The sequence below is a fragment of the Aptenodytes forsteri genome, unplaced genomic scaffold (genome assembly GCF_000699145.1).
Source record: "Aptenodytes forsteri isolate BGI_AS27 unplaced genomic scaffold, ASM69914v1 Scaffold76, whole genome shotgun sequence".
NCBI lineage: Eukaryota > Metazoa > Chordata > Aves > Sphenisciformes > Spheniscidae > Aptenodytes > Aptenodytes forsteri.
Window position 1 is genome coordinate 709,129 of NW_008794444.1, and position 17,463 is coordinate 726,591.

The following is a 17,463-nucleotide window of genomic DNA, read 5'->3' on the forward strand; positions in this document are numbered from 1 at the left end:
AGCAAGGGCAGAGGATTCTCCTCGGCCAGCCCCTGTCTCCAGGCTGCTTCTCCCACGCAGGGTGGGAGATGCTTTAACCCTTCTGGTGCTCTGAGGATTGAATTTCCTTCCAAAAACTGAAGATTTGGCAAAAAAGCTGCTTGTAGAAATACTGCCAGGTCAGCTAATAGCCAGCTGAGGTGGTGCCCCTGGTTGAAAAATCACTTGTAGGTAAAAAACAAAGCTTGCCCAGGGCTTGGCGCTGGCTCCCCGAGCTGCTTTCCACTTCTCTGTCAGCAGCAGCCACCTCTCGTCCCCGTGGGGTAATGGCCGGGGCCGGGTCAATGTTTAACCGAGCAGGGAAGGACGTGTGGGCACGTCCGTGGGAGCCAGCCCCGGCCTCGGCGGCCAGCAGGGAGCTCCCCGGGAACCATGGTTGCTCGCAAGGGTCCCTCGCTGCTCAGGGAGGACGGTGCATGAGGGGTTTTCCTTCTCCTTTCAAAGCTGCTGCTCTGCAAGATGGGCCTGAGCTCTTCCAAGACACACCCCAAGGTGACCACGGTGGCACCGATGCGCGCCAGGGAGGACCTGCCCGCTCTCGCCGCCCCATACCGGCTCCCCGGCGTGCCGGGAGAGCCCAGCCTGCACCCACCGGCCGTGGGGGAGGGGAAAACCCACGTTTCACCAGCAACTTCCACCTCTCCGGGAGACCTGGTACGGGAGAGCCTCTGCAGGTAAGGGGGTCATCAACGAATTATTGCGAAGCGCAGGGCAGAGACCCACAGGGCTTCAGCTGGGGCTGCGGGTTTGCTTGCTGCAGTGCAGGGTGGGTGTAGGTCTGTGCACATGCCGTTCTGCATCAGTAGCTTTTTGCCATTTCCAGAACATTTTAGCTTTGGGAAAACTCTTTTCCCCCCCCTGGCCCCCCAGCCTGTTTCGGAAAGTGTCTCAGTCACCAGAGTCCAGATCCCAGGCTCCTTACTCCCATCGGTCGTCCCCCTGGGAACAGCCCCACTCCCCAGCATCGGCCCGGCATGCAACGACACCAGCCTGCATCCGAGCAAGCCCTCGTACAGCAGCCCTGTAACTCCCGGTTATACACCCGTTCTGCTCACCTGCCGCCACTGGGCATATCGATATCATTAGCTTAATTAGAATTAGATTCTGGGTAATGTGCTCAGCAGGTAAAATTCAGCATTAAAATAAATTATAGCCATGTCTCGCAGGGGGCTAATTTCATAAGCCAAGAGGCAGAGGATGGCAAATAGCGCAGCTGTGTGTGTTTTTCTACAAGTGGCATCGTGCAGCCTCTCCCGCAGCCTCTCACAGCAGGGTTTAAGCTCCGTCCGCACCCAAACCCTTCCCGGAGGCGAGGAAGGAGGTTTGCACCCACCTGAAAGTGGATGCATAGCTCCGTGCAACGAGCTGGATGGTGACGAACAGCTTCCCACAGCTACGTTAGGTGAGCGTAGGGAGCAACCCCCATGAACGCCAACACGGTTCGCGAAAGGGCGGCGCAGAGGAAGGAGGATCTGCAGCCCTAGCGCCCTCCTCCCCTCTCTTCCATTTCCAAAAATGAATTTCTGACACATGCCGAGCAGCGTTAAGCACCGCTGCTTCACCAGGGGATGGATATTTCCTTCAGGATCATCCACCGAGAGGCATCAGGAGAAGGTGAAAGCAAATAAACCTCTGGCACGATAGCAGGGATGCTCCCGGAGCCGGAGGTCCTGGGGTGAATACAGATCAGGGCTGGCTGTACAACAGGGGGTTTCAAGTATTTCATGACAGCAAGAGCAACCAAATACTCCTGTTCTGGAAAATTTTCATCACTGGGTATTCAACAAGTGCTTGTAAAATATGTGTACTCTTATAAAAAAAAACTTTAAAACCCCCTCAATAAATGTCATTTTCTATGACTTTTCATTTTCAGAAATAAAAAGAGTATGCTCAAGAGTACTTGAGCGATGTATTAGCTTGAGCTGCTGTCTAAATAAGCAAAGCCGCCAAGAGAACATGTTTTATTTGGTTTATGAGGGTTCATCTTGGCTTGTGTTAAATCCCCGCTTCCTTTGGCAGGGAGGATCTGCTGCTACTAACTAAAGTGCAAGGGTAAAAAATAAAAAGTCACGAGAATGACTTCAGCTTGGGCCCCGTGCTCCCTCGGTGGTGGCTGCGTGGTGGGACAATGGTCCCTCCCCGTCAGCATCGTGCGGGTGTGCCAGGGACCGTCCCTGCCCCAGGAGGGAGCAGGTTTGGGGACAGAGAGCACTTGGCTCCCAGTTCTGTGTATCTGTAGAGGTTAAGGGCAAACCTCCTACAAGACACATGCATGAATGGGATGAGCGGGAATAATTTAAATATATTTTAAACAAAAAAAAAATTTCATAAGGGAGAAATAACTTCCCCAAAGCCACACACCTTGCCAGAACAAGCCCAGGCCCCAGCCCCAGCCCCAGCCCCAGCCCCTTGCCTGTGCCGGGTGCCACGTTCCCGGCACCGTGAGCCACCTCCTTACGTTTTACTTCCCCCTTAGAAATTCTTTATGCGCTAATTTGTCCTGCAGATTGAGAGGCAATAACTTAATAACCCCCTCTTTTGCTATTACAAGCTGCTATTTCAGCGTCTGCTCCCCGACAGCTGAAGCCTGTCTCCGGAGGAGTCGCCTGCGCTGGAAATCTTCACTTCAGGCGCCCGTTCCTGCATGCGCGGAGCAGCCGCAGCTTCGCTCAGCAGTTAATCATTGCCAGTGCTCAGCAGAGCCCAGCAATCATTTATCCCATGGAGCCACCGTCTCCTCCCATACCCCAACGCCCTCCCTCCATCACCTTCTCTCTCTTCTCCCAGAGCCCTGCCTTGGCAATCTTCCATGGTGCTCCTTTAAAGGGACCACTGAAGTCCCTCATAAGGTGACCTCCAAATTATTGGTTTTCTTTCTAATAGAACTATTAAACTTGGCATCAACTGTAAGTGTAATTTCTGCACTTATCCCCAACTCTCCTCCCCTGCGGCCACCTCGGGGCTCCCACCATGCGGGAGCCGGAGCTGCTCAGCAGCACCTCGCTCAACTCCACATATAAAATGGCATTTGAGTGCACCAAGACAGATTTTTTTGGAGGATAGTGAGGATAGAAAAACTCTTTTGTAAAAGAAATACTTACTGCATATGAAAGTATTTATTTGTGCAACAAACAAACCGAAACAAAACGCAGCGGTGTCCACCCGAGAGCACCAGCACAGAACGGACCCAAGCCCAGATCACGTTCAGGCCTCAGCGAAAGCACTGCTTTTATAACTAGCGGGCAATCACCGGTGTGTAGCACGTTATTTCAGGCTGATTTCCAAAGATGACGACAGTCTGTGATTGTACCGCTTGTCTGTCCATAACCCACTAACTTCTGAACCCACTGGCTGGCTGTAACCCAGCTTTGCCACCGTCAGTAAAAGCCTCAGAGATATTTCTCAATTCAACCAAATAATAACAATATTAATAATAATAATAAAGTCTCAGGGACTGTGCAGCAAGAAGAGACCCAAACTGCTGCCCCTTCCTCACTTTAAAAGGGCAGACAGGTTTCTTGGCCAGCTGATGGTCACAGGCCACGGAAGGAAAAGAGGACCCTGGGTCACACCAGGGACCCAGGGAGGCCACAGGAGGGACTGAGGATGATTATTGTCATATGTAGGATGCATGAGAGGTTGTAGAGGGAAGTAGGAGAGGAATGTGACAGACATTTGTTAGAAACCCGCAGGCACAGGTACATCCTCACTTTATTTCTGCAGCTAATAGAATAATTCATACCATGTGTCACTGGGGTACACCGAGAGAGACATTAGTAGGACATGCCAACCAAGAAATAGGGCAGAAAACTGTTGCTGAGTACAGCCTAGCAGTTGATGATCACCCAAAAGTAACTTCATCCATTTCTTCTCTAATCTTTAAGGGCCCCTTTCGTTCAACACCGTTCCGGAAAAGGGAGAAACCAGCATCATTAAACAGCACCCGCCACGAAGACCTCAAGTAAGAGGAGTTTGAAAAGCTCCCTATGGAGTTGCTCTGATTGACCAATATGACATGGGCTTTCTGGGAGGTGCGGGCACATGCCATAGCACCACGGTGGGGAAAACAAATATCCTACAGCAATGCAAGTAGGAGGTCCTACCTCTAGATGATCATCCCTAGACGAGCTTTATCACCAGCCCAAGTTTGATACCTGGGGCAGAGCAGGTACGTTGACCGCAGAGAGGTTATTTTTGGTTCATTAGCACAAGGGAGAGGACTTCATCTTCTAAGAACAGCCAAAGAGGGGCCAATGCAGCGAGGCCCTTTGCCTGCCTACCTGCCCGCCTCCATGGGTCCATGCCTCGCTGGCCAGCCCTTCTGTGCTATGGTGACACCCAACACGTCCCAGCACTTGCCACAAGGCCACCTCTCCTGCAATGACCCGCTTTCCTTTGTGGTGTCTGGGTATCCGCAGCCAAACCTTTGTGCTCCCATGGGGCTAATGTGGCCAAGACAGAGCCCTTTGCAGAAGGGATCCAACTTGCATCACGTGGGGCTGGTTTTGGCTCTTCAGGCCAAATATCCCATCAAGGTCTGGCATCAGCGTAGGGGCAGAGACGCAGGTAAAGCAGACAGACGTGCTTTGCAATAGGGGCCGGTGAAAGCAGGGAGCAATCATTTTAGGTTTCAAGAATGGCTATGCATGCTGTGTACCTACCCGTACCTTCACCTTCTCCCCTCAATAGCACTGTATATACACGTGCACACACACACCTCTGTATATCTAGATATAAAAAAAATCCTCCCCAAACAAACATAAAACACCCTTGTTCACTCCTCCATGACCTTCCTTTCCCCTTCCTGCACTTCCCAGATCCCTTCCCCTCCAAGCCCTGAAACCCAGGACTCTGCCTGACCTGGCAATCGGCTTTTTCCCCACACAAGAGTTATCACAACATAACTAAAGCTCCAAAAATATATTTATATCCATATAATTTACCGCAAAGAAGGAAACACTGCTAGCGTACCATGCCACACAAGGGTTAGAGTTGCTATTTCATTTAAAAAAAGTGACAAGAAGCCCTCCACACGCATTTTCTGTGCTGATATTTTTATGCACTGATGCTTTTATGCAATACAAAACCTGGGTGAGGCTCAGGCCATCACGTGCTCACAGGGCTAAGCTGGAGCTGCATTACCGGGGCTGGACAATTCTTGCTGTGAATCAGGTTATTTAAAACCCAAACCCAGAGAAGCACGCCGCCTTCTGTGCTCCACCTGCATTTTCATTGCTTCTCCACACCCTCCCAAACCAGCCAGCAATACCTTCCAACTTCCCATCTCTTACCTGCTCGCTATTTAAGATGCAAAGCTGCTGGTGTTTGGCTGAGACTGAGTTCTCTTTCCATCCCTACGTGCCCACAGGGGGTCAGGGAGGGACATCAGGGACACCAGGCTCAGCCCCGCTCTGGATGCCCCAGAGCTGCAGCTCCCCCACTTTGCTCCTCAGATCTTTCTCCTTCAGAGCCCCTGCTTGAGGCCTTTGGCTGCATTTCTTCTTTGCTCCTTGGCCCAGGTCTGGGGGCTCCAAAACTGAGAGCAAACAGGGCTCAGAGGAATAAAATCCAGCAGGGAAAGGAGACAACATGAGCAGACCCCTCCAAGCATGGGTGCAGCAGAGTATCCTGCCTGGGGAAAGCACTTGGCTGCTGGAAATAAGCCTCCCACGCTCTCATTAGGCAGGACTTTCAATTAGCAATTAAGGGCAAATGTTGTACCTGCTGCCGAGACCCCTCTAAGAGAGCCCAGCTGCATGGTGCACATCAGCAGCCTAATGGAGGCTGGAGGGAGTCCTCAGCAGTCGGTGGCTGGGGACAAATGGAGGCAAACGTGCTTCTTGGCTGTTTAACCCATGAAAGAGATGTATTTGCTCCAACTGGCTACGAACTTCTCTGTAGCACTCCTGTAGGTGCTGGGTCATCCCAGCACTGGGTGCAGCTTGGAGCAGCCCTGGGACTGCCCTGGGTTACACCAGCGCCAACCTGCCCCTCAGCTGCCGCTGGGCATCTTCCTTCCCCAGCACCTATATAACCCCTTGCCATCAAAACCCTTGGGTGAACATCTCACTTCCCTGCACTGCTTTGAGACCCTCCTGTTCCTCCCCCAGAGCATCTCCACTCTCCCAAAATTTGGTGACAAACCCTCTGCACACGTCCCACAACAGCAAACCCGCTGAAGCGGGGGTGCTTTGCTCAAGCCTTCCTTGCTGTGATTAAGGCCCTTTTAATATAATAAAGAACAGAGGAGCCACCAGACGGGGGTCAGTTGAAACCCGGGCTGCGGCTCTGGCCAAGACTGGTGGCTTCAGAGAGCAGAGGTGGCCACCAACTATTGAGTAACGTGTCCCTGGATTTGGTGGGAGGATGAGGCAGCAGCACCTGGAATGCGCCCAGCTATGCCCGGTGAACTGTGGAATCGCAGCCTCATTTAAAAATCTCCTACCAGCATGTAATTTTTAGTCTTTGATCTTATTTCCATTACGGCTGTACTTATGTATTATTAAAACACTGGTAATACTCATTGCAGGACGACACCACTGTTAATCCTACCCCGTGCTTCTGCCATTGCTGTTAGGGAGTGTAAACAGCACCAGCAAAAGCCCTTTTCCCCGTGGGAATATTTTCAAAGACAGCGGAGCAGGATGACGTGGCCTTCTCAAGGACTGTTAGAGGATTTTGGTCAGGGAGTGTTTCCAGAGGAAAATCCCGTGAGGTTCACAGAGACGAAGAGAGTCAATTTTCCAGCCTGCGACACAACTTTAGCCGAAAGCCTGAAACTTGGCTTCCCCGCCGGGCGCAGCGAGATGAGCCGATAGATGCGGGAGTTTATCTGCCTTCAGCCACCCCGCGCTGGCTGCCTTGGTGGCATCTAGGAGTGATGCACAGCCCGGACCACAGTTTGTGGTGTCACATGCTGCCATCTAGTGCCATTTTTTAAACTTCATATTCAGTTTTGTGGGGGTTTTTTGATGCTGAAAGACATGTGAACTTGGTGTTCGGGGCTGACGGGGGATGCCTCCTTTACATGCTGCTGACTTTTTTTCTCCTGCATTATTGCATTGACTTACAGGATGCTTCAAAATTGCAGCTCAGGCTTTGGCAGCAGTTCAGTGCAGAGAGCCAGAGGCATGTCAACACTTAGAGGACACTCCAGTTCATATTCAAGAGGCTGATGATGGCCCACACAAAGTGTGAGTTAGGTCTTACTGATGAATCCCTTGATGGTGCTCCCCCTAATTTTTATGGAAGCTGGACTGAGCTCCCAGCCTAGAAGGGGACACTGGCAATATCAAGCCATGAAATGACCCAGTATCATCTAGTAGCTTGGCACAATTTAAGGAGACAACTTAGGTCCTTAAGATAAAAATCCGTGCTCAGGGCAGTCTGTAAAGCAAGTCTCTGCCCGCTTCCGTTAGCCACCAGGAAAGACACTTTGTACCACGCACAGTCCTGCAGAGAAAGGTCGTACTCAGGCCAACATAAAAGAGACTGGTTGGACAGAGGGAATGGTGCTCTGGGTCTCAGGTATCTGGGATCTGCCCTTGGATGACCTGCTAGGAGACTTTATATTAAATTATGAGACCTCTCCATGCTTCAGCTTCAACATGAAGCAATCTGGGCTGGGGTTTGTCTTCACTCTGGTCTTGGCTGGAGCCTTGGGCACTGTTGAGGCTCAAGGAGAAATACCTACAGGGATGAAACTAATGTCAAACTGGGGTTTTGCTGCTTTGACTCTAATGCAGGCGATTCCCCCGGTTTCGTCCACTCCCAAAGCACATAAGATGTTCACCTCCCTGAGCATCTGCTAGAGATGCCAATCTCCTTCCTGTATCCCAAGCAGCTGGGCCAGAATTGGAGCTGGAAAAATGTCAAGGTAGTTTCACATCAGGTTTTATGATTGTGTGGAACAAGCAGTGCTGAATATTATAAATATTGGACTTGTAGAGGCTTGAACCCGCTGGCCCTCCGCAAGCCATCGCTCCTGCAAAGCCCTGGAGTCAGCAAGAAGTGGCTGCAATCCCAAAAACGAAGGTAAGTGCACACGTCAAGCCCCGTGCACGGGTTGTTGCCGGCTGCAGGCTCCTTTCCCTCACAGTTCGGGCACCTCGAGGAGCCGAAGAGCAGAAGTTGGTTTTACACCGGCTGCGCTCCCATTCCTGGCTAAGCCCAGGAACCGGCTGAAACACCGGTGCGTGGGTGAAAGGATACAAAGTTAGAGGAAAGTTTTTGAATCTCCAGCATGACTGTTCCGTGGATGAGGAGGACCTGCTGAGCCAGGACCTTAAATATTTTTGAGGCTAAAGGCTTGAGGGCCACTTTGTTAAATGGCTGAGCAACTTGAACACCCCTCGCTTGCAGTCGGCAGGGAGAGGGCTGCAAGTGCTGTGTGCCGTAAACACCCCCTGCAACCCCAAACGTGCAAAAGTGGTTCCTCCCTTCGGATCATGAGATTACCTTGGACAGCCGGCTCAAAGCGGTAACACCTCGGGGGGCAGAAGCATGTATACATTGTTTTAATGAAGATTTTTCCATCATGCCCCAGAGCTGAGAGATAAACTGCAAGCGCAGTGGAAATTTGTGATAAATTCCTGCAAGTTGGCTACGCAGGGAGATGCTCGCTGCCTTTATCTGGGGAGCGCCCGAGGGGCTGGGTGTGGATTTGCGAGCTGGTGGCTGTTCCTTTCTCTTTCAGAAAATGCAGGTGTATTTATTTACGTTTTTAAACACCTCGTAGGCTCTGGAGAAGAGGGGGCAAAGCCTGAGACACCTCCCTGGCAGGCGGCAGCACTTGCACAAGCTGCAGATGCTGGACTTGACCCGCAGGCGCCGAGAGGTAACGCTGAGATGGATTGGGGGAGGCGCTGGGGCTTCCCCTCTCAGACGGGGGTCTGCCCATCCCCGGTGTCTCTCCCATGGACCAAGGGGCTTAAAGCCTGTTGCTGGGAAGAGCAAATGAAGCTTTCCTGGTGGTTTAGGCAGAGGCGAGGTGGGGAGCATCCCCGGGGTCCCCATGATCAGTAATTACTTCTGATTTTTGCAACGCTTTGCCCTCATTTGGCTGTGGCCCATGGAGAAACCAAAAAATCTCTGTCCGGGTCATGTTCAGTCACAGTTTGGCAAATACCATTTGCCCTGGTTAAACTACTCAACTGTGTAATTATTTTCAGCACCAACCCCTTAATGATATGCCGTGCCGAGCTGTTAAAATGTGTTTGCTCCTCTGCTGCTTGTGTTGACGATTTGTTTGCAAACCCAGGCAGAGCTGAAGCGAAATCTCCACAGGGAGGCAAAAATCAATAAACAAAAAATCAAGGAATTCAGCCCAAAGAAAGTCCTTGACACTCCCCAGAGAGGTGACAGCGCCGAAAGCCGAGACCTCGTCCCTGCTGAGCACAATCAACGTTTTCATGGAGACGACCGTGGTAAGTAGAATAATTTTCCAAGGAGATGTAAAACTCACCAGCAGCCTCTTAAATGTCATCAAAGAAGTCTCCCTATGGAAACTGCTTTCACTGCTCCATCTCCTGCTGTGACATGGGGCAAGTTCAAAAGACTGGAGGCGGGGGGGAAGCAGTGAGATGTGGTCATAAGGCACAGAGCTGGGATGCCTCAGAGCAGGACTCAGGTCTGGGCTGCTTCTCTGATAGCATCCAAATAGACCTGAGTAGATGTGAATAGCCATAGGGGCTTAAAAGCAAAGTCCCCAGGGCCAAGCCCCTGCAGGAGCAGGTTTCCACCGGCAGAAGAGTCTCAGCTTGTCCCACATGTCCCCTGCATGGCAAACTGAGCACAAGGACAGAGGGTGTCCCTGGGGTCCCGTGTCCTTGGAGAGGCAGGGAGTCCATTGGGCAAAAGCATCCCAGGAGGTGAGCATATAGACCGCTGCATAGGGGAATATACACGGGCTGGGGGGAACCTCTGAAGCTCCACCAACACGATGGCCAAAGGGGTGAAGGAGAAAAAAAAAATGGAAAACGACTGCCGGGAGATCAACCCTTACACCAGGTTTTGCCCCCTGCCCTCGGCCCCGGCACTGGACACCTCCTGCCCCAGCCTGGGGTGTGCTCAGGTGGATGTAGGCTGTGACAATATCACGGTGGTCACTCTGGCAGGGTTGGCAGCTGCCGAGAAAAACGTGCCCTGCCGGCTTTCCTTCAAGCACGAGCCATGAGTTACTCTGGCAGAGTCTCCGCCACAACAGGCATCCATCCTCAGCTGGGGAGCCGAAGCCGAGCCCCAGCCCCACGCTAACCCAGCGATTGCCCCATGCAGGCACGGAGCTGGTCCCTTCCTGGAGGGAACACAGGGCTGAACCGCTGGTAGCTGCAGTCATTTGTGGGTACACAACTCTGTGGTTCCCTGGCAAAATATACCAGGGCACATGGTGCAAACAACCAGCTCAAACCTTCAGCTGGGGTCAAGCAGGGTGGGCTTCAGAAGAGCTCTTCTACTGCACCAGGTTGGTTACATCTCAAATTTTTCTGCTCTGGAGAAAGGAAGCGTGATGTTCCCTTGCAGTAAAAGGGAAACTTGGATGATTTGAGATAGCTGGTTATTTTCAGGGACCTTGTGAGACTGTTTTTTGGGGGAACAGTCAGCCTTGTCTCTCCCCCTTGACATGCATGAAGGACCGAAGGAGGGTACCCACATACATTTTGGGGCGTTGAACCTTGCAGTAAGTCTTCTCTGGCAGAGCACCCTTGGGCACGTTGGGAAGCTGGAACTGGGCTCAGCAGGAGAAAGAAATGGAGAATGAGCTGCTTGGGCAACAGCTGCCAGAGATTTGCTCCTGGCTTCATCATTGCATGGTCCACCAATACGTTGCATTCACATGCACAGTGTAGCCTCTGGACTCCTGCCGTTCTTAAATGACCATGGGGTAAACGTTACAGTCACTGAGGTTACTCCCTTTTTAGGTTTAGTTTTATATGGAAACTGCTGCCCGCTGCCCAGAGGCAGGCAATTTCCATCACAGATTTGCATCCCTCTGGGTGATGTGTAATTAAGGTGGGATGTTCCCGGTTAGATGATTTCCAGCCGTGGCTCCGTGTTACTTTCAACGTCTGACGTGAACAGTCATCAGGTGAAATTAATTTAAGGGCGACAGATCTCAGCCCCGCTTGGGCATGTCTCCCTGCTGCAGCCCACGCCGTAGCGCAGGAGGGAGCACGGCACAGTCCGTGTGCCAGCGATGCCAGCAAACACTGAGCAGGGGCTTTTCATTCCCCCGCACGCCTCGAGGGTGGGCGAGCAGCAGGAATGGGCGTAGCGTAAGTCTGGAGGGCTGACCTGCGGTGCTTTGGATTTGGCTGTGACTCCGATCTAAGCTTTGGGGCACTGGTTGACGCAGGCTGGGGGAGCAGCTGGGGGGGTTGGAGATGCCAGGGCACTCGAGGTGACCTTACTGTCCCCAGTGAAGGGGAAGTCGAAGTGAATCTCAGCCGCCACTTCATACTGACATTTCCGAGGCACGAGCCCTGTTCTGCTTTGCTTGCACGTGACAACCTTCGGCACAGGCTGGAAACATATCACCGAGGGTAAAAATGGTTAAATCGGTGAAAAACTTGTCTGCTGGTGAACTTTCACCAGGAGAAAGGGGAACAGACTCGGCTGCTCCTATTCCCTCGTGTTTCTTCGCCTCAGCGCTCTCCTGCTTGGGGATAAAACCATACTGCCTCTTGCCAGACTCTATAATTTCACCGAATATAATCCTGAGTATATTATACCTTACCCTGCCCAGCCCTGAGCATGGGGTATGGTCTTACAGGCATCTCTCAGGATCTTCTGACATGCCTCCAGCTGCCCGTAGCTGTTTCCAGCTAAACTCTAGGGGACTGGGCATGCAGCTCCACAAAATTATGATTTTCATTTTTTTTTTTCTCCCCAAGGAAACACATGGGGTAGAGGACTCTCCAGGCAGCATGATGGGTCTGAACTTGCTCCAGGCAAGAGCAGGAAGGTTGACCTGTGGTTCTGCAGGGAGTCGCGGACGAGGGATCTGTTCTGGGACACCTCCAGCACGGGTTCCGAGGAGTGGGAAAGGGAAGAGAAGAAGATTTACCGCAAGCCTACGCTTGTGAGAACCAAGACAGAGAGAGTTTCTCTCTTCGATGACTTCTTTGATGAGGATTTCTAATAGCATGGCTTGGGGTGAGAGGGATGTGCTGAAGAAACAAGCCACAGCTCTGGTGGGGCTGAAACCCCCCTGGGTGGATGGACTGAAGGTGGAGACACGATGTTTGCAGTAAGCAGCATTTCTGGGAGTACGGGCCAGTGGAAAGGACAGCTGGAAATGAGGAGATCGCTGATGTGGAGTGAATAATGACTGCTTGGGTTATGTGGCTGAATCAAAATATGTGGGGAAAAAATGGCTTGGACCGAGCAACAATGAAGTGGGGGTAGAGGGAGGAGGAGAAGGCTGGCAAAAAAAAAAAAAGGCAGAAGCTGGAAAATATTCTGGGTTAACCCCAAATATTAAGTTCCAACTGAAATGAAATGTTCTGCTTGCCTTTCGGTTACTCAAGCTTTCTGTTTAACTTGTTTTTAACCTTATATCCTTTTCTAAACCACAAAAACCCAGTTCAAAATGCAAGGTAAAATGATTCATTTAGGAAATCTTTATAATAAATATTCTGGCATTTCTAAAATTCCTTTTTGACATTTCTTTGGAATTTCCTCTCCTTCCCCGCCCAGACACAGAAATACACGTACTTTCTTCAGTACTAACCTCTAGTTTTATGGACAATCTTCTGAAAAAGCTGGCTTTCGTTCACTTGCCTTCTCTGTCCAGGGTTCAGCGCTGCGCAGTGACTGGTGGCAACTGAGGGATCTCCTGCAACTGCATCTCCTGCAGACACATACCCCGGTGGTGCTTGTCAAGGCTGCTGCATCCACCGAGAATGTGAACAAGCTGCCCTGTTGCAACCTGACATTTCCAAGTATATTGAAAAAGATGGTTACATGAAGGGTTCCAGATCTATCAAAGAGATCCATGCAGTTTCCATCTCTCCTAAACTGTATTTTTTTCATAAAATTATCTGCTTTTCCTTATAAAATCATTTGTTATCTGAGAGAGAACTTCACCCAGCCCTCCTGTCTCCCATCTGGTTGTCTTTGTAGGTCCATAAAGGCCACCGCAGTAAAGGTGCATCATCTTTGTGGAAGACAGTAAGTCATTCAAGCACGTATATAGAACGATTCCCTGGGATTTCAGTGACGCATCTTACAGCTATTTTAGTGTGAGAAACTGGATATGTGGGGGCCTGGTGCTACACAAGGGAGGGAGAGAGCCCACCGCCAGCCCTGGCCCTGGGGAAAAGGCCTGCCTGATTCCCAGCGTCCATTTTACCTCCTTTACACATATTTAGGGGAATTAGACACCCATGGCTGACTCAGTTTCAATGGTATTTAGCTATTTGTCTCTCTCAGGCTTTATTGAAAATCCCAGGCAGAGCAGGAGCTGGAAATTGAAGTTGCAGAGCTGATGAAGGGCGTTAACTCTTCCTCGTACCTCCTGCTTATCTCCCTGGGTTGCTTTCCACTTGGTCTCTCTAAAACCTACCAGAGGGTAACGCATCTTCAAATCAGCTCGCTGGGACAGGACAGGGACTCCAGGAGTAACAAATACGATTATCATCACAGCAACTTTCATTTCCTTCAGCTGGAAATCTTACCCTCATTTTTCAAGGCAGGATGTCCAGAATACCTAGATCTGGGGTCAGTTCTCAGTTATCCAGGACAGCGCAGGGCTTGGGTAGCTAAGGGCAGATGAGGCATGGCCTGCGTCGCTATCTTGAACTCGCACTACCTCCCGCAAAGCTGTTTTGGATGTGTCTGCACTGCATCCTCAGCTTCCTGGATTACATAGCCAGGAAAAGAGCAGGAGACACATTTTTACACATATTTAGGGGAATTAGACACCCATGGCTGACTCAGTTTCAACGGTATTTAGCTATTTGTCTCTCTTAGGCTTTATTGAAAATCCCAGGCAGAGCAGGAGCTGGAAATCACAGCCAAAGCCCCAAATCAAAGCTGGAGCCTCCAGCACAGCTGTCCAGCGCTGAGCTTCTCTTGTCCTAATTTCACCTCTCCCTCTCTTTTTGACATCCCTAAATGTATAGCCCATTACAGCATGACTACATGCTTCATGGAGAAAACTGCTCTTCGGAGAAAGCCCACACGCCAGGCGTGATTTCACTGAAAAGCCAAGAAACCAAACCCCAACACAGAGAAGGAGGAAGAAGAGAACTGATTTTAATGAGAAAGGAGAACTGCTCGTGGCTAATGAGTCCGTGTCTGGAGCCTGTGTGTTTTAAAAACGCCCCTGAGAACTTTGCTGATAAACATGATCAGCATGTGTGAGCTGGAAATATTGTGAGAGCTTTGAATTCGATGTTGAGGGTATGCTGAAAAGGTCAATGATTTAATGGGCTGGAACCATTAATCTGGCACTTGTCTATACACCTGTCCTCTTAATGATGTGACACATCTCCCTTCTGCGTTCCCATCTGTCAACAATTAAGCTATAATTGCTGGAAATGCAATTTATCTCAGATAAAGCTGATCAGTTTTCCAATAATCATGTTGCCAGCACTGGGGAAGTGTGCTGCCCACGGAGAAGAGTGTGTGGACCAGTCGATCCATATCACAGACTGTGCAGAGAAGAGACTCTGAGCATTAATTTATCACTTTACAGTGTGCAGAATTTGCTCTTATGGAGGCGATAAAACCAGCAAACCCGCTTTCTACTTCTGGTGCTCAAAATTGTTTGTGCTGCTCTCAATTGTATTAATTCATCATAACCTGTAGAGAGGCAGACAACAACTCATCCTCTTCTCATGTTTTCTAACATCCTTTCAGAGGCTGGAAATGAAAATGTTTTCTCTGTTACTAAAGGTGAAACTTAGACTTTTCTACAAATCACAGAAGATGGAAAAAAACCCCACAACGCACGTGCTGCAACTCGGCAAGGAAGACTTTACAGAGCTGTTTTTCTCTGAATAGCTCCCAATTCCAAATGCTCGATGTGAGCTCATCGTCTGAAGGCTGAGTCATTACAGCCAGCTATGGAGAGGATGAAACTTGCCACTCAACATAACTGAGCACGCAGAGCTTCAATCCAAGTCACGCACCACAGAAACCAGTGCCTGTGTTTTAGCAGAGCCCCTCGCCTTGACCCCAGCGTGCTTCCCCGGAGAGGAGAGGCTGGAGCAGTGCTGCACCCCGGCTGGCAGGCGCGGACGTGGGATGGGTTTTAAAGGATAACGATGAGGAAACCTGCACGGGGTTTGATTTTGGTGGTGCGGAGCAACGCATAGCCAGAGGAGGAAGAGCCAAGGGGGAAGGTTTCAGAGCAGGGATGTAGAGCGGGATTTGTCCGACATAATTCTGGCTATCTAAGGGCTGTGAAGCAGATATAGACCAGTCACCTGCTCTGTTCATAGCTGAGAGCGCAAGAGGAGGAGTGAAGGGCATCTCCAGGCGGTGACGTTTCCCCCTGTCCATCCTGGGATGGGGTGAGTTACCTGCTGGCTAAAAAGGTGTTTCTGCATCCCACACCAGCCACCCAGCTTTGAGGCAGGCTGGGCCCATCCTGCAGGTTAAACGTGTCTCCACACAGGAGCTGCGCTGAGGCAGAAGCCGCTCAGCCCAGACGCAGCACCTTCAGAGAATTCACATTGTCAGTTGTCACCACGATGGCGAAGAATGGAGATTTTATGCAGTTAATGACGTGGCTATGGGTACCAGCAAATGGCACAGCCCTGAAGAAAGGGGAGATGTCGGTCAGATAGATCCCTGCCCCAAAGCACAAGGAACATTTTGATCTTCCCAGTGAAACAGTTATAGGATGTTTTTGTTGGTGGTATGAACACGGCTAGAGCAACCCAAGTTCCTCCAGCTCCATTTTAGCTGAACCAGTTTTGCTGAAATGTTAAAACAAAATTATAACGCTCAGCCTGAAGCAGACAACCGAGCTGGGGAAAGTCAGCACCAGCGGTTAGTGTCTGGCAAAATCATTAGCAATTAAATGTACAACTTATAAGAGGAAATGTCAATGAACCTTACCTCTGTATTTAAAAAAGCAGGAAGGTATTTCGGAGACCTTACAGCCAGGGTTGCTGTAATATCTGTTATTGTTCCTGAGCAGAAAAATGATTTACTTATACTTAGTAAAGAGAGGTGTTAGGTAAATAAAATTGAACAACGCTGTAACTGGATCTCATTGAGTAGTCTGGATTAATGTGATTTTCTAACCTTCCCGGGCTCTCTCCCACCTGGTGCTCAGAGTATTTGACCTCCTCAGGAATGCAAGTTTTCAGCATCGTGCAACATCCTCCCTTCCCCAACACACGCACACATTCAAAAGCAGAAGAAAAACCCCCACCATCAAAGGCACTGGGATATATCCACTAACCTTATTAAACCCTTTATCTGTCCTGCCTCCCTGGAAGGTGTGTGACAGGCAACTGGGATTGCTTCAAGCTGCTTACACAAAGCCGCAAGAGAAAAGCGCCCAAGAACATTGACTTGAGCAGCTCCGTTTCAGGCTGTACATGAAGATTAAAGTATTATCATCAGCTTGAAAAATATCAACCGTGGCACGTTTTGGTTTGTCTAACTAGGTATCCTCAGACTGCGCTGCGATAGCACAGCTCTAAACCTGTTGTTTTCCAATGCTGGAAACGGCGATTAAGCCCTTATGGTTTCCAGCTTTCTTTAAATAATTCCTGACTAAAGTCAAGAGATGGCACAAGGGTCCCCTGATGAATTAAGAGGAGGGAGGCAGCTCCTGTTTCTCTTCTGAGCCTCTTTATCTGCTCCCGATATGGGATGTTGCCCTTTCTGGGATGTCCCCTCCCCTCCCAGCAGTGCTGGTGCAGGGATCTCTGGCCCAGGGGGAACACGATCCATCTCCGCCGATGGGACAGAGCTGCCCACAGATACCTCCTGTTCTCGCAGGAGTAGAAAAAATATTTATTTCTTGCTTAGCACAAGGGTTGTAGCTTTTTGCCACCTACTGACACGTTGTGGGAACGGCTCATCCTGTGAATTCCTGCAGAAAGGCTTAATTGTGCGCTGGCTCTCTCCGACAGCGCATCCAGCATCAGCTGAGCGGTCTGCAACAATAAAAGCGAGAGTAAATACGGCACTTGGCACACTGACAGGAGAGCAACACGTATTTGATCGGTTGTTCCTTGCTATAATTCTCTCCTTGCCCCATCCCTTGAGCACCTCGTTTCATCATTCCAGAGAGCAGGAGCATGGGAAAAATCAGGCATCTCACTTGCAGAACAAAGCCTTGGCTTCTTCCCCTTCTATCTTTCCCCCAGTTAATCTATTTTTTTCCCCTTCGTGTCCCCCTAAGGCCTCTGCCTGGCTTTCGTCCTTACCCAAGGGACCTTCCTTCTTCCTTAGCTCCGC

General features: G+C 50.4%; 1 protein-coding gene across 1 annotated transcript; it reads left to right on the plus strand.

The window, feature by feature from the left end:
- Positions 1–498: 498 nt before the first annotated feature.
- CUNH14orf105 (chromosome unknown C14orf105 homolog) lies at positions 499–12,262 on the plus strand. The gene is given in 7 exon segments (XM_009289828.2): positions 499–636; positions 638–713; positions 3,924–4,000; positions 7,987–8,073; positions 8,777–8,875; positions 9,299–9,464; positions 11,931–12,262. Coding segments are annotated over 7 exon segments (891 nt in total). The 3' UTR covers positions 12,179–12,262.
- Positions 12,263–17,463: the final 5,201 nt, after the last annotated feature.